Below are 22,158 nucleotides of genomic sequence, written 5' to 3'. Positions count from 1 at the left end.
TTCATCCTCCCTTTCTCCAGCTGCCTCACTGGCCAAGGGGTAACAACCATGAACAGAGAGAGAAAGAGAAACATGTAGGAATTTTCCTTGAGTCTCTGAATAAGGGAACCCAGCCTCTGGGCTGCACCTCTATGATTCAGGTCAAATCTGCCACCCTTGGGCTTCAGGTTACCAATCAGGTCATTTCCAAGTTGCATTCGAATAGCCTTCCAGAGTTTTCAAAGCACTTAGGGATCCTTACCTCTCCAGGTACCCCCGCAGTTCTGAGATATGGACAGAGTCATTATCTTTTTGTAGATAAGGGAATGAAGATCTGGAATCTTCTGTAATTTGCTGAAGGTCATGGATCGCTGCAGTGATGGAGCCAGCCTAGCAGCTGTGATTTACCCGCTCCCCTCCCCATCAGAGTGAGTGAGCGCTATGCATCACTTTTTTTCTCTCGTGCAGAGTTGAGTCCAGAGCAGCTTTAGTTCCCAGCCTATCCTATTTGCCAGCTAATGAGACAAATTGTAGGCGCCATAAAAATTAAATAGCAGCTGGTTCGTTTTCTTCCTATCCAACTTTGAAATTATGACAATCTCATCTACATGGTTGCTCAAGGTATGCGTGTCTGGGCCTGCAGGATCCAAGAATCCTTAAATGCACCCAGAATCAGACTTTTGTGTTTTTTTCAGATTGGCTGGTATAAAAAATTTTGAGCACCACCTCTCATGAACCAAATGGAGTACGTGATTCCTGCTCACCCTTGCTAGCTTCTAATTAATAATACCCCACAGGTGGAGGCAATACCTGCGGCTTCTCGCTGAAATAATAGTGAAGAGATGAAATTAGAAAATGAATTGCGCTTAGAGAAAATTAGCAAACAGACTAAGCCTAGAGCACAAAGTTCTCTGCTGTTCTTCCAGCCATAAGAAGCAGCCGAGATAGCGAGCAAGCCTCAGCTTTCCCTAAGTGCAGATTTTTCTATTTTGTTTTGGTTTTTGGCCAATAATGATAGTACAGGCTGCATGTTGACACTCAAGAAAGGACGATTTACTTGCTTCTAGGTTATAGAAAGTTGGGATTTTATAAATTTTACAAGAAAAATAAATAATAACAAAAAACCCAAACCTATTGCTAAATAAACAAGTATCTAATTGCATTTTTCTTTGCATTCATGTTATGCATTTATTCCTCTGTTCAACTGCTCACAGACACCCTCTACCTCCTTCACAACTGTAAGACTGTAACATGACATTTAAAACCATAAATTAGAGTAGAAGTCTGCAGATAAAAAAGGGCCAACGTTTCGATGCCCTTTAGTAACTATGATTTTTTTTTTTCGAAGCAAAGCTGCTCGTCAGTAGCCCAAGGCTGCCTGGAGAATGTCTTTCGTCATTGGTAGCGTTTCCCTTTATCCTCCAGGTAGCGTGTAGGGTGAGATCAGAGGGAAGGATATTTGTTTGGGGAACCAGTGGTATTTTGTCAAACCATTTCTGATTCACCTCCTTTTCTCACAAACCCACTAACTCCATTGACAGCATATTTATAATACAGTGTTTCAGAAATTAAGTAATTTCAGATAGGATGTAGCGGTTCATTATCAATCCTGACCAGACGGCTGTGTTATCCTGTTTTATCCTCGGCATCCATCTGTCTCCTGGTTCCTGTCCAGGGTGAGCACCATTTATTTTCAGGGTGCAGGCACCCCACCTTGGGGAGCAGAGCTATAAACCACGCTAGCACAATTCTAGATGTTAACAGCCCTTAGACGTTCACCGGAGTCTTGGGCACTCAGAGCTAATGCCGCTCCTTGGGCAGGGAGATGATTTAGGGTGGCCACTAAAGGGACATTCTGTTATTTGCAGGTTCCTCTGTGGAATTCATACCCACCAAGGCAGAGCTAGTCCTCAGTACTGCGCTCCTCTAGAAGAATGTCGCAGTTTTGTTCTGTCTTGAATCTTTCAGACTGTGTGTGTCTGTGGAGAGCCCCACGGGCCAGCTCTCACCCACCTCAAATTTAACCCACCCTTGCCGTTAAGTGTTCACTTTTAAAAAATAACATTTGTTTCTTGATGATAAATATTCATTGCAGAGAATTTGGAAAATAGAGAAATGTATTAAAAAGAATATAAAGATCACCCATCAGCCTTCAATCCCAAGTAACACAGTTAATATTTCGGAACATTTCTTTTTTTTTCTTTTCTATGCACATGCATCCTTTTTGTATAGTTAAAAAAAAATGTTCGTGCAGTATACATTTTGGGGGGTTTTGTTTTTTTCATTAACTACATGTGGGGAATTGTCCCATAATCATTAACCCTGAATGATCAGGAAGTCCTCACAATGTAATTTTAATGGGTTCAGAATGTTTTATCGTATGAACAGATCCTAGCAATTATTATGGTCCAGGTGCTGAATGTACAGGTGCTCCTGAGAAAATGCTATATTACCAACATGTTTGCAAACTGGGATGCTATGAATTTTATACAAGGGTCCCCAGTAGAAGAATACAGGGAGTGTACATTCTTGCAGCCCAAGGCCACAGTATCACTGCTGTGCTCAAGAAAACATCACGGCATTAGGCATCACGACAGAGGTAGGCTCTGACACCAGGGCACCATCCGGATTCACTGCCCTCTCTGCTTGCTTAAAGGCACTGTGCCAGTGCCTGTCCAGCCTAAGGAGAGGGATGCCTTTGCGGGACCACAGGACCCAGTAAAAGATAAGATGTGCAGCCTTTTCAAGCTGAAGGTCCATCTCTAACTCATCACCAGTGAGCCACAAGTGAGGCCACCCAGTCATCCCAGGCACGCCCTGGTGCCGGAGTTCATGGGCACACCGGATGTTACAACTCAACCACGGGATGCCGAGTGATGTGACGCTTTATAAAGCAACGTAGGTCACGTGGGGAGACCAGGTTAGCTGTGCTTTGTGAATGATACAATAAGGTCAGAAAACTCTGCCAGTCAAAGGCATGTCAGGGGGTTATCCCAAGAGACTAGTCCTTTTGGTGGAATACATCTTATCCTCAGGGATGACTTTCACCCAGGCCCCGTACATTCTAGGATAGCTGCGACCGGGGTGGCTCCTCCCCGTTCGAACCAAACTTACGTACCAGGAGCGAGGCTTCGTGTGGAAACCTAGAGGGAAGGAGTGGCATACATTCCTGTATTTCTCTAGAGCAAATGTAGTTTGCTTTGAGCCCCTAACTGCCTGGCTGATGAGAAGTTCAGTCTTCGTGTGCGCGCGTGTGGGTAGCTCATGGGGGACGTGGGAGGCTCCTTCTCCACGTCTACATTCGTTGCATCCCACAAGAGCCCTGGGCTTCCGCGGTGCCAGGCAAGGAAAGCACTTGACCGCTGCTGTGTTACCACCCCTTCCTCAGCTGCCCGGGTACCTCCAGCCAGCGTCTCCGGTCCTGCTCCTCCGGGAGGGCTCAGGCTGCCCCCAAAGCGCCCCTCAAAGCTGAGCAAGGCCCCAGGTACCAGCGCTCTTGGCCCTGGCGTAGCACCTCTGCAGCCCCTGATCCCCTCCTGTCCCTGGAGAAGCCCTCCAGAGCCTCTGTCTCCCCGACCCGGGCCCCTTCCTGCTTCCTCCAGCCTAAGCTTTCTTCTGTGACAAAAATAACTGATCGTGAGTAGGTAGACAGCACAGTGAAAGGCATAAATGGAACACTTGGCAGCCGTTCGGAAGAAGGAGGCTGATCTGCACGTGGTGGGCTGTGAGACGGCTGGGAAGACGTGTGAACTAGGTTGCCTCTTTCTCGTTTCACTTTGAAGCCCTTTTGGCCTGTTGCAGGGAGGTTCTGGTAATGTCTTAGCCTGCTGTGCTCTGAGAGGGTTTGTTAGAAGAGGGAGAGAAAAACAACTCTCTATGCATCAGAAGAGCAACGTTCCCCCAATTTTTATAGTTAGAGAAGAACCACATACTCTACGAGTCTGTTCGAATTGAATTCACACAGTTACCCTAGTTTAGAGGAAATCCTTTAGATTTAACAATCTGATCCCCGTACGTTTTCCTGGAGGTACATTTTAGTAATGGTCCGAGGTAAAGGTGCCATCATGGCAAGATGCCCATTCCAGCAGGGGGCAACGTCGCGTAGCCCCTCTTTGAGGTTTGCCTTCTGCCCTCCAAGTAGGAAGAAGCCTGGATTAGGAATCCGGACGCTGTGTTCTAATCCCTCACTTAGGGATTCACTGTGTGACTCTGCACAGTCATTTACACTTTCTGTCACAAATTTCTCAGCTAGAAGACGAGGGGGAAATTATTTAGGTGACTTCTAAGATTGCTTCCTGCAGTAGCATTCTGTAATTTCTGTATTGCTGGAAAGTTCCAGCTTATATATACTTGCATGCTGTTTTGTAGGTTTCAAAATAATTTTATAAAGATCCCATTTGACTTAAATAACCTTGTAAGGGAGATAGGTGATAAAGTGTATTTAAAATACCTTACCATTTAGTAATCTAAAAAAAAAAAAGGTTCTGAAGAACCTAGGGGCAGGACAGGAATAAAGATGCAGATGTAGAGAATGGACTTGAGGACACGGGGAGGGAGAAGGGTAAGGTGGGACGACGTGAGAGAGTGGCATGGACATATATGCACCACCAAATGTAAAATCGATAGCTAGTGGGAAGCAGCCCATAGCACAGGGAGATCAGCTGATGCTTTGTGACCACCTAGAGGGGTGGGATAGGGAGGGAGGGAGGGAGGGAGACGCAAGAGGGAAGAGACATGGGGATATATGTATATGTATGGCTGATTCACTCTGTTATAAAGCAGAAACTAACACACCACTGTAGAGCAATTATACTCCAATAAAGATGTTAAAAATAAATAAATAAATTTTAAAAATAAAATAAAATACCTTGCCATTTAGATACGTGATCCTGACACATTCAGATATAGGATCTGCTGGCACAAATCCCAGCAAGGAGAAGAGTGTGGCTTTGACCGAAGATAGCTGAATCCAAGGGGGACAGAACAGAAATGGTGGTTCTTGGAACATATGGGCGCGTTTTGTATGGTGACTTAATATAGGTGATGGAAACAAGATTTTCCTTGAGCTAAGGGCGTCTTAAAAACAAAGAAAGAGGGCTTCCCTGGTGGCGCAGTGGTTGAGAATCCGCCTGCCAATGCAGGAGACACGGGTTCGTGCCCTGGTCCGGGAAGATCCCACATGCCGCGGAGCAACTAAGCCCGTGAGCCATGGCCGCTGAGCCTGTGCGTCCGGAGCCTGTGCTCCGCAACGGGAGAGGCCACAACAGTGAGAGGCCCGCATACCGAAAAAAAAAAAAAAAAAAAAAAAAAAAAAAAAAAAAAAAAAAAAACAAAGAAAGAAACGAACAAAAAACCCAAAACAGAGCCCTAATCTCTTTGTTACTTGCATGTGCCGAGGACTGAAGACTGTCTTGGTGATAAAAGAAGACAGTCTTCTTGCACGGTCTGGTCCTCACTCAGCAGCTTCTTTTCCATCTTCTGTTTTGTTTTGTATCTTGCTCTTCCTGCCTATCCCCACGTGATGAAAAAGTCCCAGTGGCATTTGAGAATGTAAATAAAGGTTAGAAACCTCATGATCTGGACTCGAGTTGGTGACTGAACCATTCAAGGGAGGGAATATACAGTGTTTTTGAAAAGATTGTGGGTACCGTTAGAAAAGTTAGTACTGTTAACAGTTTGATTTTTATAAAGTGGCTGGGAAAGCGAATCCTATCAGACTGTTAACTTGATCTCACAGGGGTTGGCTGTGTGGGCGAAATGAGTTTGTGTAGGTAAAACACTTTGTAAACTGTAAAGTAGTTCTCTCCGTGTGGAAAACAGTTTTCCTATTGCTCTAAAGCTGTTGATTACAGAAAAGAAAGGGAACTTGATTTTTAATTACCTCTTTATTTAAAAAATTTTTAATTGAAGTATAGTTGATTTACAATGTTGTGTTTCTGGTGTACAGCAAAGTGATTCAGTTATTCATATATATTCTTATTCAGATGCTTTTCCTTTATAGGCTATTACAAGATACTGAATATAGTTCCCTGTGCTATGCAGTAGGACCTTGTTGTTTATCTATTTTACATATAGTCGTCTGTATCTGCTAACCCCACACTCCTAATTCATCCCTCCCCTACCATTTCTCCTTTGGTAACCTCAAGTCTGTTTTCTGAGTCTGTGAGTCTGTTTCTGTTTTGTAAATACGTTCATTTGTATCATATTTTAGATTCCACATATAAGTGATGTCATATATTTGTCGTTCTCTGTCTGACTTCCTTTACTTAGTATGATAATCTCTAGGTCCGTCCATGTTGCTGCAAATGGCATTATTTCATTCTTTTTATAATGGCCGAGTAGTATTCCATTGTGTGTATATATATAAACCACATGGTCTTTATCCATTCATCTGTCAGTAGACATTTAGGTTACTTCCACACCTCGGCTATTGTAAATAGTGCTGCTATGAACATTGGGGTGCATGTATCTTTTCGAACTATAGTTTTCTCCGGATATATGCCCAGGAGTGGGATTGCTGGATCATATGGTAGCTCTATTTTTAGTTTTTTTAAGGAACCTCCATACTGTTTTCCCTAGTGGCTGCACCATTTTACATTTCCACCAACAGTGTAGGAGGGGTTCGTTTTCTCCACATCCGCTCCAGTATTAATTGTTTGTGGGCTTTGTAATGATGGCCATTCTGACCGGTGTGAGGTGATACCTCATTGTAGTTTTGAGTTGCATTTCTCTAATAATTAGCGATGTTCCCTTTTCATGTGAAGGGAATTTGATTTTTAGAAAGTAACAAATAACCACGAACATTTTGAAAGTGTGTTCTAGGGTTTGTTTTTTTTTTTTTTTAACGAACCATGCATTGCCTTCTGGGCCACTTCAGTCTGAGTGCTTGTGCTTTGGGAGGTTTCTACCAATTTTTATCAAAAAGTGACTCGAAATCATGGAATTTGGCAGTGGTAGAGATCTGATAAATCATCCAATTACCTCATTGAGTGATAAGATGCTAAAACCCAAGAAGATCGCGTTATTTATCCAGGGTCACAGAGCTAGCTAGACAGGTCACCTCATTATACTCAATAAGGATCTGCTTTCAAAAAGAGCCACATTTTTAACCTCTCAGTCAGTTTTCAAATCTATCCTTGCCTTCTTCAAATGTTTTGTCAACGGGTAATCCTAAAGTTTATATCAACTGTGGAATTTCCATGCCACCATGTTCCATTCTTCTTCCCAGCTGATGGAAGGAATCCTCAGATTTTTCTGATGAATGGGTTATTTCAAACAGACAAAGGTTTATTCTGTTTTTGCCTGTTATAATATCACAATCTGGAATAATTTTATTATGTGGCTGGACATGCTTTTATGGAACAGTATCATGAGACTAGAGTGAAATCATACTATGAGTTAGCGTTGTTATCAGTTTTATTGGGGCTGAAACTGAGTGAAAGGACTTAGGAATAATTGGGTAATCAAAGCGAATTAAATCAAGAGGAAAAAAATATCAGTTCTGGCATCAAATGGGGACTGCTATGACTGCCACATCTGTAGTCTTTATCCATTTTAATCAAGTCGAAATTATGCTATTAAGACTTATTTTTGCTACATTTACTTGCTCAGACGCAGCCAGTGTTATATTCATCTCTGGATATTTCTTGAAACATTAACACATTCTCACTATTTCTTGGGAGATGGTACCTAACTTGATTACCGTACACATATTCCAAGTTTCTATTATGTTTATAACTGTGCATGCAGTATTCAGTGTAGGTTCTGGGTAATGGAATCCAAAATACTGAGTTTTCAACCCACCTAGATAAATCCTGAACCCCCCAACACATTGCTGTTTCTTCAAAAAACTAGGTTGAAGTGATACCCGGTTAGTATAAATTTGCTATACTAAATAGTAGACGGTACACAGCCAGTAGTACACAGCTAGAAAATGGCAGAGTCAGGGTTCAAAGTACATAGTCTCACTGCAGAACCTGAGCCCTTAAGCACCCACTACGTTATTTGAAGTAAATGTATGTTGTCACGTGGAATGACAAGGTGGAGTATATTTAAAGCAGTGTTTTTCAGACCTTTTTGACGGTGAACCACTGAAAGAAATATATTTTACATTGCAGACCAGCATGTGTGCACAAGCAGAGCTAATAAAACCACACAAAACAGGACTCACCCTTACCATGCACTCTGACTTCTCCTTTCTCTTTCATTTCTTAAAAGTGCTGGTTGTGACCCTTAAAATTGATTTCATGACCTCCTGCAAGGCCACACCTTGTAGATCAAAAACTCAAGGTCCTAGATGCAGGCTGGCTCTGCAGGAAGTCCCAGTTCATGCCACCTGCTGAGTGAGCGCCCTTAGCTCCTTCCCCCGGCGCCCAGCACTGTTTGTTGAGTGAGTGTATACACAGATTATATTTTCCTTTTCCCATCTCTGTTTTAGGAAGTGCCCCCTCCCCTTGTTTCTTTTTCTTTTTAAAAACAAAAAGCTGGAATTTTGCCAAACATGGAGATGATTTAGGCTGGAACAGAGGAGGTCAAGAAACACTGCCTGATGATCTTGTTATGGAGATATGGGTTATTAATGAATCTTTATAAAGCAAATTACATTTTTTCTCATGGATTTTAATTGTAATTTCCACAGCGTTAAAAATTGTTAAATTGCTGTTTCTACCGCATTCTGACTCCGGGGCCTCCTCTTATCCCAGCAAGGGTCTTCCGTGGCCCACTCTGGCTTCCCTCCTCCAGGTGGGTTCACTTGGGTGGGGCTTACCAGCTCCTTGGTCTCCATGAGAGTTGGGGCATCCCAGCAGCCTTGGGGCCCGGGTTACTCAGTCCTCCTAGCATTTCCTGGAAGATGTTTGGTAGCCCCTAAACTGTCTAGCACCGGGGAGGGGGATCCTCGAATTGTTTGAGCCTGACCTTGGCTCAGGACGGACCTCCAGAATATGTAGAACTTCTCTAGGGTCTCAGCCTCAGAAGGAACATCCGCTGATGTTCAACTCCAGTGTGGCAACACGTTGAAGGGGTGTCAGGAGCCTCTGATGGGCTGACAGGCAGAGAAGGGACCAGCCCCGAAGTGCAGTTGGCTGCCAGGTGGCCGGAAACCTCTGGCACGTCAGGTAGTTCTGTGTTATCAGGTCACCTATAGCTGACCTGATACACAGGAGCACTGTGTTTGAAAATACTGATGTTAGAGAATTGATTTATTTGCTGAGTAGATTTTGCCTCATATGATTTTCTGTAGTATTGCCTCTATCTTCCTCTTCTTTTTGTTGCTGATGCCTTGTTACAGATACAGCACCAGCTCACACAGTTTCTGGAGTAAGGCAGGCTATCAATACATGTGTTCATTAACAAAATTAATTAGAATAGTTCTTGAGACGGTGGGAAAGATCAAGGTGAGGTGTGTGTCGGCAGTAAAGAGACGGCCAAAGGGTCCCCTTGTCAACGGATCCTCAGGACCTTCCCAATGCATTTTAGCTTGTAATTCAACAAGCCCAGATAATGAAACTTTCAGAATCTTTAAGAATAGGAAAGGTTTTTTGAAGATTTTTTTCTCTAATGCAGCAGAAGCATTCCCTTCCTGGTATAAAGGCTTTTGGAAGCACAGTCATATTTCACTAGTTAGGTGGTTTAAAAGAAACTTGGTCGGCATTGCTGGTGATGAGAAAAAGACAGATTTCAGCCCAAGGCAGCTGGAATTGGAATGTTCACATCTAATGGGGGAAAAGCCCTTACGTGGTCAAGAGGGACTTTCTCAAGCTTACTACATCCTTCTCCATTTATTCTTTTGCTCTGGAGGGCAATAGACACTCCACTCACCAGGACTAATTCTCTTTCATGAAACTGATATCTGAGGTTAGGTCGTGATCTCCTCAAGAGCATTTTTCATCACCAGAAATGCTCTCCAGATCCCTGTTGTGGTCAATGGCTGTCTGGTGGCTGGCTGCCTGGATTCTTGAATGTTTCGGGGGACCATAAAGGTTCCCCGGCCTCTTCATTCTGAGACGGTGTGCTGGGAGGTGTCAGCTTCGGGGGGAACCATGAGGATTTACGTCCTATTGAATCATTAAGTGGTTCGCCGTTGCTATTGGCTCAGTCCTGTTTTTTTTTTTTTTTTTTTCTGTATGCGGGCCTCTCACTGTTGTGGCCTCTCCCGTTGCGGAGCACAGGCTCCAGACACGCAGGCCCAGCGGCCATGGCTCACGGGCTTAGTTGCTCCGCGGCATGTGGGATCTTCCCGGACCAGGGCACGAACCCGTGTCTCCTGCATCGGCAGGCGGATTCTCAACCACTGCGCCACCAGGGAAGCCCCTCAGTCCTGTTTTAACAGATACAGGGACTCAAAAACGTTTACGAATAGTCTTGCCCTCAAAGAGTTTAGGATTCATGAAGATTCGAGTCACTCACAAACGTGATATACGACAGGAAAAGGCTAACTGGGGACAACATCGTCAGTGGCAGGAGCACTGGATTGTGAGTCAGATGCCCAGGAGTCAGTTCCAGCTCTGTGATCAGAGTGACTGGACTCACACTTGACCTCCGCAGGCCTCGGTGTCCTCCCCTGGGAGACCAAGGGGTCGGACCAGAGACCCTCTAAGACGATTGTAATGCCGACCGTGTGAGACCGACAGCGAGTGCAGTGGGGGGTGGGGGGGCGAGGCTTGAGGGCTGCTCTTGATTCTAATTAAAATTTGCAAACGTGTCTGTTTCAACTTTATCAGGGATGCCCTTTTCTCCCTATCCCCCAGACCTTCTCACTAAGTAAATGCATAAAGAATCAATTTTTGTGTCTCTATTCTGTTTCTTCCCCCAAAGACTCATATAGCAGTTTACAGGGAAACGGGAGCCCAGCCCTAGTTTGAAATTGATTTGGCTACATTTGATACACTCTTCCTTTCTAGGATATGACTTTTCAGTTATAATGAGCCAAAAGATTGCTTTTTGCACCTCTTTCGTTCTTATGATTCTTTTCAAAGACTTCTGTTGCTCACAGTAAAACTGTCTGGTAGGTTTCTGCAGACTCAGAAGTAACCAAATCAGAAGTGTCAAGACCTCATAATGAGATTGAGGCTGGATGCATTTCTTTGTATGTGAAGACAGGGGTTCTCTCAATCCCACTGAGAACAAGTTCAAATTACAGTCCTACCCATGACTTGTTCCTGGGCTCACCAACACTAAGCAGGAAAATTAGTGCCAGTAATGGAGACTCCAGGACTTAAGAGTGTGACACAGGCTGAGAAAGCAACCAGAGGGGACCTCAGGCTGGGACTCTACAGCAGGCTGTTCAGACCCCAGGCCCCAGGCGCTGCCCCCGCCCCTGCCACTGTACCCCGACTGCCTCAATGAGCTGCTTACCTGAACTCAGGGGTCCAGAGAGAAATGTCATCCTCTGGAGTGTGGGGACAGTCAACATCCATGTTACTCACGTTTGTAAAGTGCGTGAGTACCTTTAGGAAGACTGTATTAGTCTGGGTTCTCCAGAGGAAACAGAGCCCATAGGAGATAGATCACATGTACGCACTATAAGGACATGGCTAATGCATTTATGGAGGCTGGGAAGTCCTAGATCTGCAGTTGGCAACCTGGAGACTCAGGAGAGCCGAGGGTGTAGTTCCAGTCTGAATCCAAAGGCCTGAGAACCAGGAGAGCCCGTGGTGTAAGTTCCAGTCTCAGTCTGAGTCTGAAGGCAGGAGAAGATTGATGCGCCAGCTTGAAGACAGTCAGGAGAGAGCAAGAATTCGTTCTACTCTCCCTTTTATGTTCAGACCATCAACTGATTGGGCGAGGCCCACCCACATTAGGGAGGGCAATCTGCTTTACTCAGCCTACCCACTCAAAGTCAGTCGCATCCAGAAACACCCTCACAGACACAGCCAGAATAAATGTTTGATGAAATATCTGGGCATCCCCTGGCCTGGTCAAGTGGACACATCAAATGAACCATCACAAAGACTGTCTCTTGTAGATAGGTGTTGCACTCTGAATTGAATTTAGAAGCATCTGCTAGGGGATGCTGCTCCCAGGCACTTATTAAAATGGAATATTCCCTTTTCCTCCCACTTCCCCCGCAAAGAAACATATTGGAAATCATTCTGGGAACTCTTCTCTCCATGCTGTGGCTACTTAGCTCCAAAGCATACACAGAATTTGAAGAATGGGGTGAAAGCAATAGAGACCTTAGGCGTATGGTTCCTAGGATAAGATTATTTGAGCGGGCCCATGCTCAAGTTATTTTCCACTCCTCTTCCCTAATACCTAAGGCAGCCCGCCCCCTTAATGGATGTGTTCTCTCATGGGGCTGATCATCAGCATTTCAGAAAAGGCATTAAGAGAACAGCTCTACAGAAGAATGACCTGGGCTGGGAACTGATCCGCTCGGGGGTGATTTGAAAAGTGGAGTCTGAAGATGTGGCAAGTCCTAGAAAATTACTATCTTGCTCAATGGGATTAGTTGTCCAAAATGAAGAATGTTTCCTTCTTATACCATCCCATTTTCTGATTGCTCTCTTTTTACCGCTTGTTCTTATTTCCCTCCTCCGTGCCGAGGGCTGGATCCCACGGCCCGAGCGCTGTCCCAGGCACGGGAACAGAGCCGGGGGCTAGCAGTGGTGACATGGAAGCAGAGCGAGTGGATGGAAATGCTCTCTTTAAAAGGAAGGAATAAAGAAAGAAAGAGTACCGAGTTCGATTATTGGGAAATCCTGCTGCTCTCCCGTCATCATTTCCACGATGCTCTCATCGTTTTTTTATTAGAGCAGGAGTCATTTTTCTGGTGGATTCGGGGCTGCATCTTCAGCTCTCACTTGAACGATCTGTCCTTCTCTGAGAGAGAAGAGCTCTGTGGCCTGGGGCACGGTGGTAGGCAGGTGTGACAAGTCGAGGGGTCAGTGCCTGGGACGTAGCAGTCCACATGGCTCATTTGTGAGCAGGGGGTGACCGGCCAAAAGTGTGTGTGGTGGTGGCGGGGGAGGCACAGATGTCTCAGCCAAATCCTTTGCGTAAACCTACCTTGGGCCCTACGGTGGCGATGGAGGAGGAAGGCTGAGATGTCTGGGGATGTGGGTTGGAAGAAGGGTATACAAATCTAAGGAATGCGGTCTACTTAGGCTGGGAGAAGAGAGGAAGGCGAGAGGGTGTTAGGAGAGAGTGTGTCTGTGCTGGGGGAGAGAATGCACACCTCCCTTGTCTATGGCATACATAAGCTTCTGGGACTATCAGGGTGATAGGTGTGACTGTTTGGTGGGATGGGGTAGAGATCTTTGCCTGATGAGTCCAGCAGAGCATGTGGCTCCATGCATCCACCCACCCACCCTCCATCCATTCATCTTCCCATTCATCCATCCAACCATCCATCCATCCACCCACCCATCCTCTTCATTTATCCATCCATCCATCCATTCATCTTCACCCATCCATCCATCCATCCACTCACCCACCCTCCATCCATTCATCTTCCCATTCATCCATCCAACCATCCATCCATCCACCCACCCATCCTCTTCATTTATCCATCCATCCATCCATTCATCTTCACCCATCCATCCGTCCATCCACCCACCCACCCTCCATCCATTCATCTTCCATTCATCCATCCAACCATCCATCCACCCACCCACCCATCCTCTTCATTTATCCATCCATCCATCCATTCATCTTCACCCATCCATCCATCCATCCACTCACCCACCCTTCATCCATTCATCTTCCATTCATCCATCCAACCATCCATCCACCCACCCACCCATCCTCTTCATTTATCCATCCATCCATCCATTCATCTTCACCCATCCATCCGTCCATCCACTCACCCACCCTCCATCCATTCATCTTCCCATTCATCCATCCAACCATCCATCCACCCACCCACCCATCCTCTTCATTTATCCATCCATCCATCCATTCATCTTCACCCATCCATCCGTCCATCCACTCACCCACCCTTCATCCATTCATCTTCCATTCATCCATCCAACCATCCATCCACCCACCCACCCATCCTCTTCATTTATCCATCCATCCATCCATTCATCTTCACCCATCCATCCGTCCATCCACTCACCCACCCTCCATCCATTCATCTTCCATTCATCCATCCAACCATCCATCCATCCACCCACCCATCCTCTTCATTTATCCATCCATCCATCCATTCACCTTCTGTCCATCCATCCATGTACCCACCTATTTCTATCCATCCACCTATCCTGTCTCCATCCATCTATCCACCCACCTATCCTCTATCCATCACCCATCTATCCGTCCATCTATCCACCCACCAGTCCTTCATTAGCAGCACTTGTGGCTACATGGTGTCTCCTTTGTCAAAGCATCTTCTGTTTGATACAGTATCGGACCTGCTCGCACTTAAAGATGTAATAGAGTCAGATGTGGGTGCTGTCCACTTCCCTGCTTTCCCCCTTGACTTTCCGCCTGGTCCACAGCCGCGTGCCCTCGGCAGAGAGAGCGCGTGATGAGTGCCGGACCCCGTGCAGCCGCGGTGTCTACCGTGCCGTGTCGTGTGGCTTTCAGCACAGCGGTGCTGGCAGAATGTCCAGGGTCTTGAGGTCAGCTGGGGAGGACAGCAAGTGAGTCCTTCATGAGCCCATGAAAGTTGGGGTCCGGGAGTCACCTACCGGCCGAGGACGATTTGCAAGCCCAGTGTGTTACAGAGGATCAGGTGTCTCATGAGTCTGACATCTGGGCGTCACCTGGAAACCACGTAAGTCCTCCAAGAGCCCCGGTGATAACTGCCTCTGGGTCTGGCCTGAGATTTTCTAAGATGGCCCAGGCTATTCCTGTCCCTCTGCCACATCTTGACCTGGCAGCAGCAGCTGTGCTGGGGGCGGGGGTGGCCGGGCACACCAACCCCCATCTGGATGAAGTCATGCATGGTTGTTCTGGGTACCCTTTCAGGAAGGATTTGTTGGTTGATTTTGTAAGAGAACGGGGTAGAAGGCCTTCGTAGTGCACAGAAGTTTGGGGTTCTCTCTGTCGCCAACATTGCTTTCCTTGGAGGGTACGTTGGAGCATTGTGCCCATAGACGACCCCTTCCTTATCCTTGGTGTCCCCCAGCGAGCTCGAGACATCCATGAGCTCCGTGTGGCCACACAAAAGATCGTTCGAAAATGCAAATCTGGTCCCAGTCATGTCTTCGTCCGAAGCTCTCAGTAGTGCCGTGACCCCACCCCTCTCCTCCTCATTGAGGCCAGAGTCGGGCCTTCGTCCCAGCCGTCTGGCTGCCTCCCTCCCCCCGACATCCAGTCAGTTGACAAGGGGCCCCTGGAACCGGGACGTCTCACACTCTGGTGCCCTCCTTGCTGCTTCCAACACTTTCCTGTGCTCTCAGGCCCACCACGTCTGACCGCACCATTGCCGGGGGTCTCCTAGGCACACCCGGGGCTCTTTCTCCTCCACTTAAGTCCCTCAGGCTGCTGTCCTGTCGGCCTCCTGGTCCCCACCACCAGGCTCCATGGCTCCACACTGGCCCCCTCGCTCAGCCTGGCTTTCCAGGGTCACCCCGGTATGTCTCCCACTCCCTTTTCCAACTCTGTTTATTCACTCATCAAACATTTATGGAGCACGTTCTAGGCAGAGCCGTGATAGGTTTCACAAGGGTGAAAAAGTCTCAAAACCTGTCCTCGAGGGGCTCATAACCCAGAATGAGAGGCGATCGCTCTCCAGATGATTCAGTACAGGGCTGTGTGCACGTTACCGTGGTAGAACAAATGGAGGGGGTGGGCGGGGAGAGTGGGGTTAAGGAAGGCCTCCCGGAGGAGGAGAAATGTGGCCCAGGCCTGGCTGATGGGGGCGAGGGCAGGGGGCAGGGGAGGGTGGGCATCGCCAGCCTGCCTCTTCCGCAAACCCTGTATCGCTCTCAGCCGCCTGCTGCTCTGCAGACACGCCCGCGGTCTCCCCGCCCGGCCATTGCATGTACGCCATTCCCCTGTGTCCCCCTCCACACAGTTGGTTCTGTCCTTGAACCCTTACCCGTCCTTCAACACCAGGCTCCGATTCCATCTCCCACTTTCCCGACTACCTCTTCCTCCTCCGCTCCCTTCTGCATTTTGTACTTCAGTCTCGACATTTACCATTTTGTATTGCTTTCGTTGTTTACTTTTCCTCGTCTCCTACTCCTAGAAACTCCTTGAAGGGCTAACTTGACCGTGGAACTGAAATCACTAACGAGCGCTTTTCTAAGCAAAGAGCAAAAAGCAGTGTGAAGTGTGCACTGGAGTGTTTATTTTCTTGGCTTTTTTATTGGTGGAGTTGGGTGGCCCATAGCATTGGAAAGAATACGGTGTCTACCATTTGTCATGGGAAACCTTCAGCATCCGAAGAATATATCCAGCGGCACCTTTTCTTCTCTCTGTCCGTGTAGGGTTCGATGACCTTCAGGTGTGTGCTGACCCAGGCATCCCTGAGAATGGCTTCAGGACGCCCAGCGGAGGGGTTTTCTTTGAAAGCTCTGTCACCCGATTTCACTGCCAAGATGGATTCAAGCTGAAGGGCTCTACAAAGAGACTGTGTATGAAACATCTGAACGGAACCCTAGGCTGGATCCCAAGTGATAAAGCCGTCTGTGTGCAGGAAGGTAAAGTGCTCCCCTCCACTCCCTACCCCCATCCCGTGGAAGCCACTCACGTGATCAGCTTGTGGCTGCAGGGCTAGGAGCCTGTGTGCCAGATGGGGAGGTACCCCGGGCCGCTGTCTGTTTCAGGGCTGACCCTGCAGGCTGATGGAGGAGCGTGCATGTTCAGTAAGGGCCGAGACGGGGGATAAATGCATCTCAGCATCAGGAGTCATCGTCTTCCTTTTCTTTCTCAATTACAACCCAGTTTATCACCATTTTTGTCAATGCAAGAGAGCAACTCAGATAACATGAGGGCCGTTTATCATTGGGCTGCCAACTCAGCACTCATTTCCATGTTACTCAATAAAAAGTGCAGTAAATATATTGGGCCGAAACTGTATAGAATGATACAGAAGATGCATGCTACTCAGAGAATTAAATCAATTACTACTTATCTGTTCTGCATTAGACATGATTCATTTAAGGAAAGAAAGAACTGTGGCAAGCAATGGTAGATTGACAAGGTAGACATTTATTTCTGTCAGGTATCCCTAAATTTATTGGTCGTGACAAGATATTCATTTACTCCTAGCAATTATCCCTAAGTCTGTTGGTTGAAACAACTTTATATATGTATATATAAAAATATGTATATATTTTGCTTGTTGTTTTCACTCTATAGAGATACTTTTAGAGTTTAAAAGAATGCATTGAGTTTAACTAATTGGAATGCCAAATTGTTGATTATATATCTCTGATGATCAGCAAGGTTGAAGTAGGAATAGGCATGAATTAAGAATTAATTCTAGCCCCAAATTTCCATGAGGCACAGAACTGATATTTCATCGAGTTCATTAGAAGAGAGTTTCACTTTCTCTTAACACCATTATTGATTTTATTTGGGGATGGAGCTTTTATAATAATGCTCTGTAAACTCTTATTCTGATTTAGTGTGTATCTTCTTTATGAAACTTTTAAAGTAATTTAATTTGGCAAGCATTGATCAAACATCTATTATGCTCCTCCTTTTGGAAATTATAAAGGATGGGTAAGGTGGTGTCTTACCCTTAAAGTACTTGCTATCTTTGCTTTTATTTTCAAGGTATTTTTTAAAAAGCCAAAATTATTTAAAGAATTAAGGTTTTTAAAAGTAAATTCATTTTTCCTCTTACATGCAGTCCATGCAAGCTATGATTTCTGTAAGATTCTATTAATTAAAAGTTTATTTAATATATAAGATAGATAAACAACAAGGACCTACTGTATAGCACAGGGAACTATATTCAACATCTTGTAATAACCTATAATGGAAAAGAATCTGAAAAAGAATATATGTAACAATCGCTTTGCTGTACACTGGAAACTAACACAACACTGTAAATCAACTCTAATTCAAAAAACTTTCCTGCTGAAACCTATGGCCTAAGATACCCAATACTTAAAACCCAGACAAACTCCAAAACATCAGAGAACAAAGAAAACAATAGGCTTCCTGAATATTGCCCAGAGATGAAGGCCCTCTGTTACTTGGTCATCCTGGAAAAAAAAAAAAAGTTTATCCCTTTTTAGATGAGCTTCTTTCCAGCCTTGTACATAACAATGTAATACATAGTAATTCCAAGAAAGGGAGTGAAAAATCACCTTGGAGAAGAGGCTTCTATTATGTAGGTCTGCGTGCATAATTCTGAACACTTAGCCCCAAATGTGCTGGGAGGGGCTGTGTACCTGGGGATGGCAGTGGAGTGTCAGTTCTTTTATTAGGCAACTTAAAATAAGACCAGGTACTTCCAAAGAACGTTCCAGGATTCCTCATTTCCAGTCATGATGTTGTGCTCTAATCGTCATTTTACAAAGTTTGGAAGAATAAGTATTGCCTTTCTAAGTACGATGGTATAATTAATTCTTTTTAATATAAATGGTGGTCTTTGTTGGTCTTTGAAAGATCTGTATAAGGAGGTTACTTTCATTGCCCTCACGGTGGAGGAAATCATCACCGTTAGCAGCCTAAGCCTTCTGTATGTGGCTTACAGGGGCGAGGGGCACACAGAAGTCTACTCCATGGATGTCATAAAGCAGGGAAGAAGCTAAACTTTTTTTCCCTGGAGTTGTAAATGGCCTTTACTCCCTGATTAGGACTTATGCTGGGCGAATAGTAAGGGCTGCTCAATTCATTTGTTTCTGTTGTTAGGTAATTCCTTTTTTTTTTTAAATTAATTTATTTATTCATTTACTGAATTTTTGGCTGCATTGGGTCTTCGCTGCTCCACACGGGTTTTCTCTAGTTGCTGAGAGTGGGGGCTACTCTTTGTTGTGGTGCACGGGCTTCTCATTGTGGTGGCTTCTCCTGTTGCAGAGCACGGGCTCTAGGCTCATGGGCTTCAGTAGTTGTGGCACGTGGGCTCAGTACTGTGGCACGTGGGCTGTAGAGCACAGGCACAGTAGTTGTGGCGCATGGGCTTAGTTGCTCCGTGGCATGTGGGATGTGGGATCTTCCCGGACCAGGGCTTGAACCCGTGTCCCCTTCATTAGCAGGCGGATTCTTAACCACCGTGCCACCAGGGAAGCCCTGTTAGGTAATTCTTAGAGGGCTAATGGATTTTCTGCATGCTGGTAATAGTGATAACAATAAATTATCACATTTTTTAGGTCATTAGAGTTTAAAAGTACGTTCAGATTCACTATCTCATTTAACAGGTACAATTGCCCTACAAGAAAAGTCTTATTGTCCTCATGTCTTGATTAGGAAACTGAGGCTCAGAGAAGTTACTCACTTTGTCAGTCACACAGCTGATGAGTAAGCAGCAGATCTGTAACTCATTCTAAGCCAGCATTTTTCCTCTACAAGATTAAATCTAACTTTCCTCTTGGTGTCACAAAAGCCCTACTGTAGTCAGTTATGCAGCAACACATTGTTATAACAAATGGCATCATCAACGTTCAGAGTCGAAGGGACTCTAGAAATTAGATAATCCAAGCCCTCGTTCTAATTTAGTTTTTGTTTGAGCAATAGGGAAACTGAGTCTCAGAGAAGTTAAGAGTCTTCCCAGACTTAAATGGTGATTTAGGGACACATCTGTTCTAGCCCAGGTCTTGTCACTGTTGCCTGGACTCCTTCCAGTCTTCCCTGCTGTCAGCCAGTTCTACCTGAGATACAGATTTTTTAAAAATAAGTTCATATGCATTAAAATGCTTTATAACAGTAAAGTGCTCTACAGAAGCAGGGTGGTATTAAAGCAAATATTTTCTTGTGCATTCACACAGATTCCCTCTCTTTTATTCTCCACTTCACCCTGCCACACATACAAGCCATCTCCCTTATCTCCTTTTACTCCAATCTAAATGGTTTATTTCAAGCAAACTCACTTATAGAAGTTTGGACTTACAGAACTGATAATATAGGCAATGAATTAATTTCCTGGCACCCAAAGCCTCCAGCCTAAGAAATATCTGTGCTTGTCAAAGCTGCTTCCGTAAGACTACAGCCTGCACATCCCTGAGCAGGGGTGAGGATACTTATGGCCCAGGGAGCAGGGGAGGTGACCAGTATGCTGGAGAGGGTACCATGGAGTTGGCAGAGGACTGAAAATACTGCCTGGGGGCACAGGGCTGCTGACATACTAAGTACAGTGACTAAAGGCCAGGGGGACAGCCACCATCTGGGCCTCTTCCTTTCCAAAATCACTCAACTAGTCTACTGGGGGACACTTTCCCTGCTAATACATCCCTTTTCCACATTTTGTAAGAAAAAGTATAGGTAAACTCAGATCAACTTTGCATAAATTCATTTGAGGCGAGACCTTCAAGATGGCGGAAGAGTAAGACGTGGAGATCACCTTCCTCCCCACAAATACATCAGAAATACATCTACATGTGGAACAACTCCTACGGAACACTTACTGAACGCTGGCAGAAGACCACAGACTTCCCAAAAGGCAAGAAACTCCCCATGTACCTGGGTAGGGCAAAAGAAAAAAGAAAACACAGAGACCAAAGAATAGGGACAGGACCTGCACCTCTGGGAGGGAGCTGTGAAGGAGGAAAAGTTTCCACACACTAGGGAGTCCCTTCACTGGCGGAGACTGGGTGTGGCAGGGGGGAAGGTTCAGAGCCGTGGAGGAGAGCGCAGCCACAGGGGTGCGGAGGGCAAAGCGGAGCGATTCCCGCACAGAGGACCAGCACTCACCAGCCCGAGAGGCTTGTCTGCTCACCCGCCAGGATGGGCGGGGGCCGGGAGCTGAGGCTCGGGCTACTTCAGAGGTTGGATCACAGGGAGAGGACTGGGGCTGGCTGTGTGAACACAGCCTGAAGGGGGCTAGTGCATCACAACTAGCCGGGAGGGAGTCCGGGAAAAAGTCTGGACCTGCCTAAGAGGCAAGAGACCATTGTTTTGGGTGCACGAGGAGAGGGGATTCAGAGCACCCCCAAAATTAACTCCAGAGACGGGCACGAACTGCGGCTGTCAGCGCGGACCCCAGAGACGGGCATGAAAAGCTAAAGCTGCTGCTGCCACCACCAAGAAGTCTGTGTGCGAGTACAGGTCACTCTCCACACCCCTCCTTCAGGGAGCCTGTGCAGCCCGCCACTGCCAGGGTCCCGTGATCCAGGGAGAATTCCTCCGGGAAAACACACGGCGCACCTCAGGCTGCTGCAACATCACGCCGGCCTCTGCGACAGCAGGCTCTTCCCCCATCCATACCCCTCCTTCCCCCTGGCCTGAGTGAGCCAGAGCCCCCGAATCTGCTATTCCTTTAACCCTGTTCTGTCTGAGCAAAGAACAGACGCCCTCAGGTGACACATGCAGAGGTGGGGTCAAATCCAAAGCTGAACCCCAGGAGCCGTGCGAACAAAGAAGAGAAAGGGAAATCTCTCCCAGCAGCCTCAGGAGCAACAGATTAAATCTCCACAGTCAACTTGATGTACCCTGCATCTGTGGAATACACAGATTCCACAATAGATTCTGTGACAATAGAATATGTCTATTCATTGAATAGACAACGAATCTTCCCAAAATAGAGGTGGGGACTTTGGGAGCAATGATATATATTTTTTTATCCTTTTTCTCTTTTTGTGAGTGTGTAAGTGTATGCTTCTTGGTATGATTTTGTCTGTATAGCTTTGCTTTTACCATTTGTCCTAGGGTTCTGTCTGTTCGTTGTTTTCTTTTTTCTTTTTTTTCAGTATAGTTCTTAGTGCTTGTTATCCTTGGTGGATTTGTTTTTTGGTTTGGTTGCTTTCTTCTCTCTTTCTTTCTTTCTTTTTTTTCCTTTTTCTATTACTTTTTAATTTTATAACTTTTAATAATTATTTTTTATTTTAATTTAATTTAATTTTTCTTCCTCCCTCCCTCCCTCCCTCCCTTCCTTCCTTCCTTTTCTTTTCCCTTTTCTTCTGAGCTGTGTGGCTGACAGGGTCTTGGGGCTCTGACCAAGTGTCAGGCCTGTGCCTCTGAGGTGGGAGAGCTGAGTTCAGGACACTGGTCCACCAGAGACCTCCCAGCTCCTCATAATATCAAATGGCAAAAGCTCTCCCAGAGATCTCCACCTCAATGCTAAGACCCAGCTCCATTCAATGACCAGCAAGCTACATTGCTGGACACCCTATGCCAAAC

General features: G+C 45.9%; 1 protein-coding gene across 8 annotated transcripts in view; it reads left to right on the top strand.

Moving 5' to 3' along the window:
• Positions 1 to 22,158, top strand: part of SUSD4 (sushi domain containing 4) — a 134,750-nt gene that overhangs the window by 47,955 nt on the left and 64,637 nt on the right. For 6 of the 8 annotated variants that reach the window (XM_059069452.2, XM_067028227.1, XM_059069446.2 and 3 more), the window contains exon 3: positions 16,359 to 16,571. In XM_059069452.2, coding sequence (XP_058925435.1) covers positions 16,359 to 16,571 — 213 coding nt within the window. Of the gene's footprint in view, positions 1 to 14,420; positions 14,699 to 16,358; positions 16,572 to 22,158 lie in introns of those variants that run through there. The other 2 variants (XM_067028267.1, XM_067028262.1) reach the window with 2 other exon arrangements.

This window comes from Kogia breviceps, chromosome 1 (assembly GCF_026419965.1).
Source record: "Kogia breviceps isolate mKogBre1 chromosome 1, mKogBre1 haplotype 1, whole genome shotgun sequence".
NCBI lineage: Eukaryota > Metazoa > Chordata > Mammalia > Artiodactyla > Physeteridae > Kogia > Kogia breviceps.
Note: the sequence above shows the minus strand (reverse complement) of the source record. Positions and strands in the feature narration are given on the sequence as shown.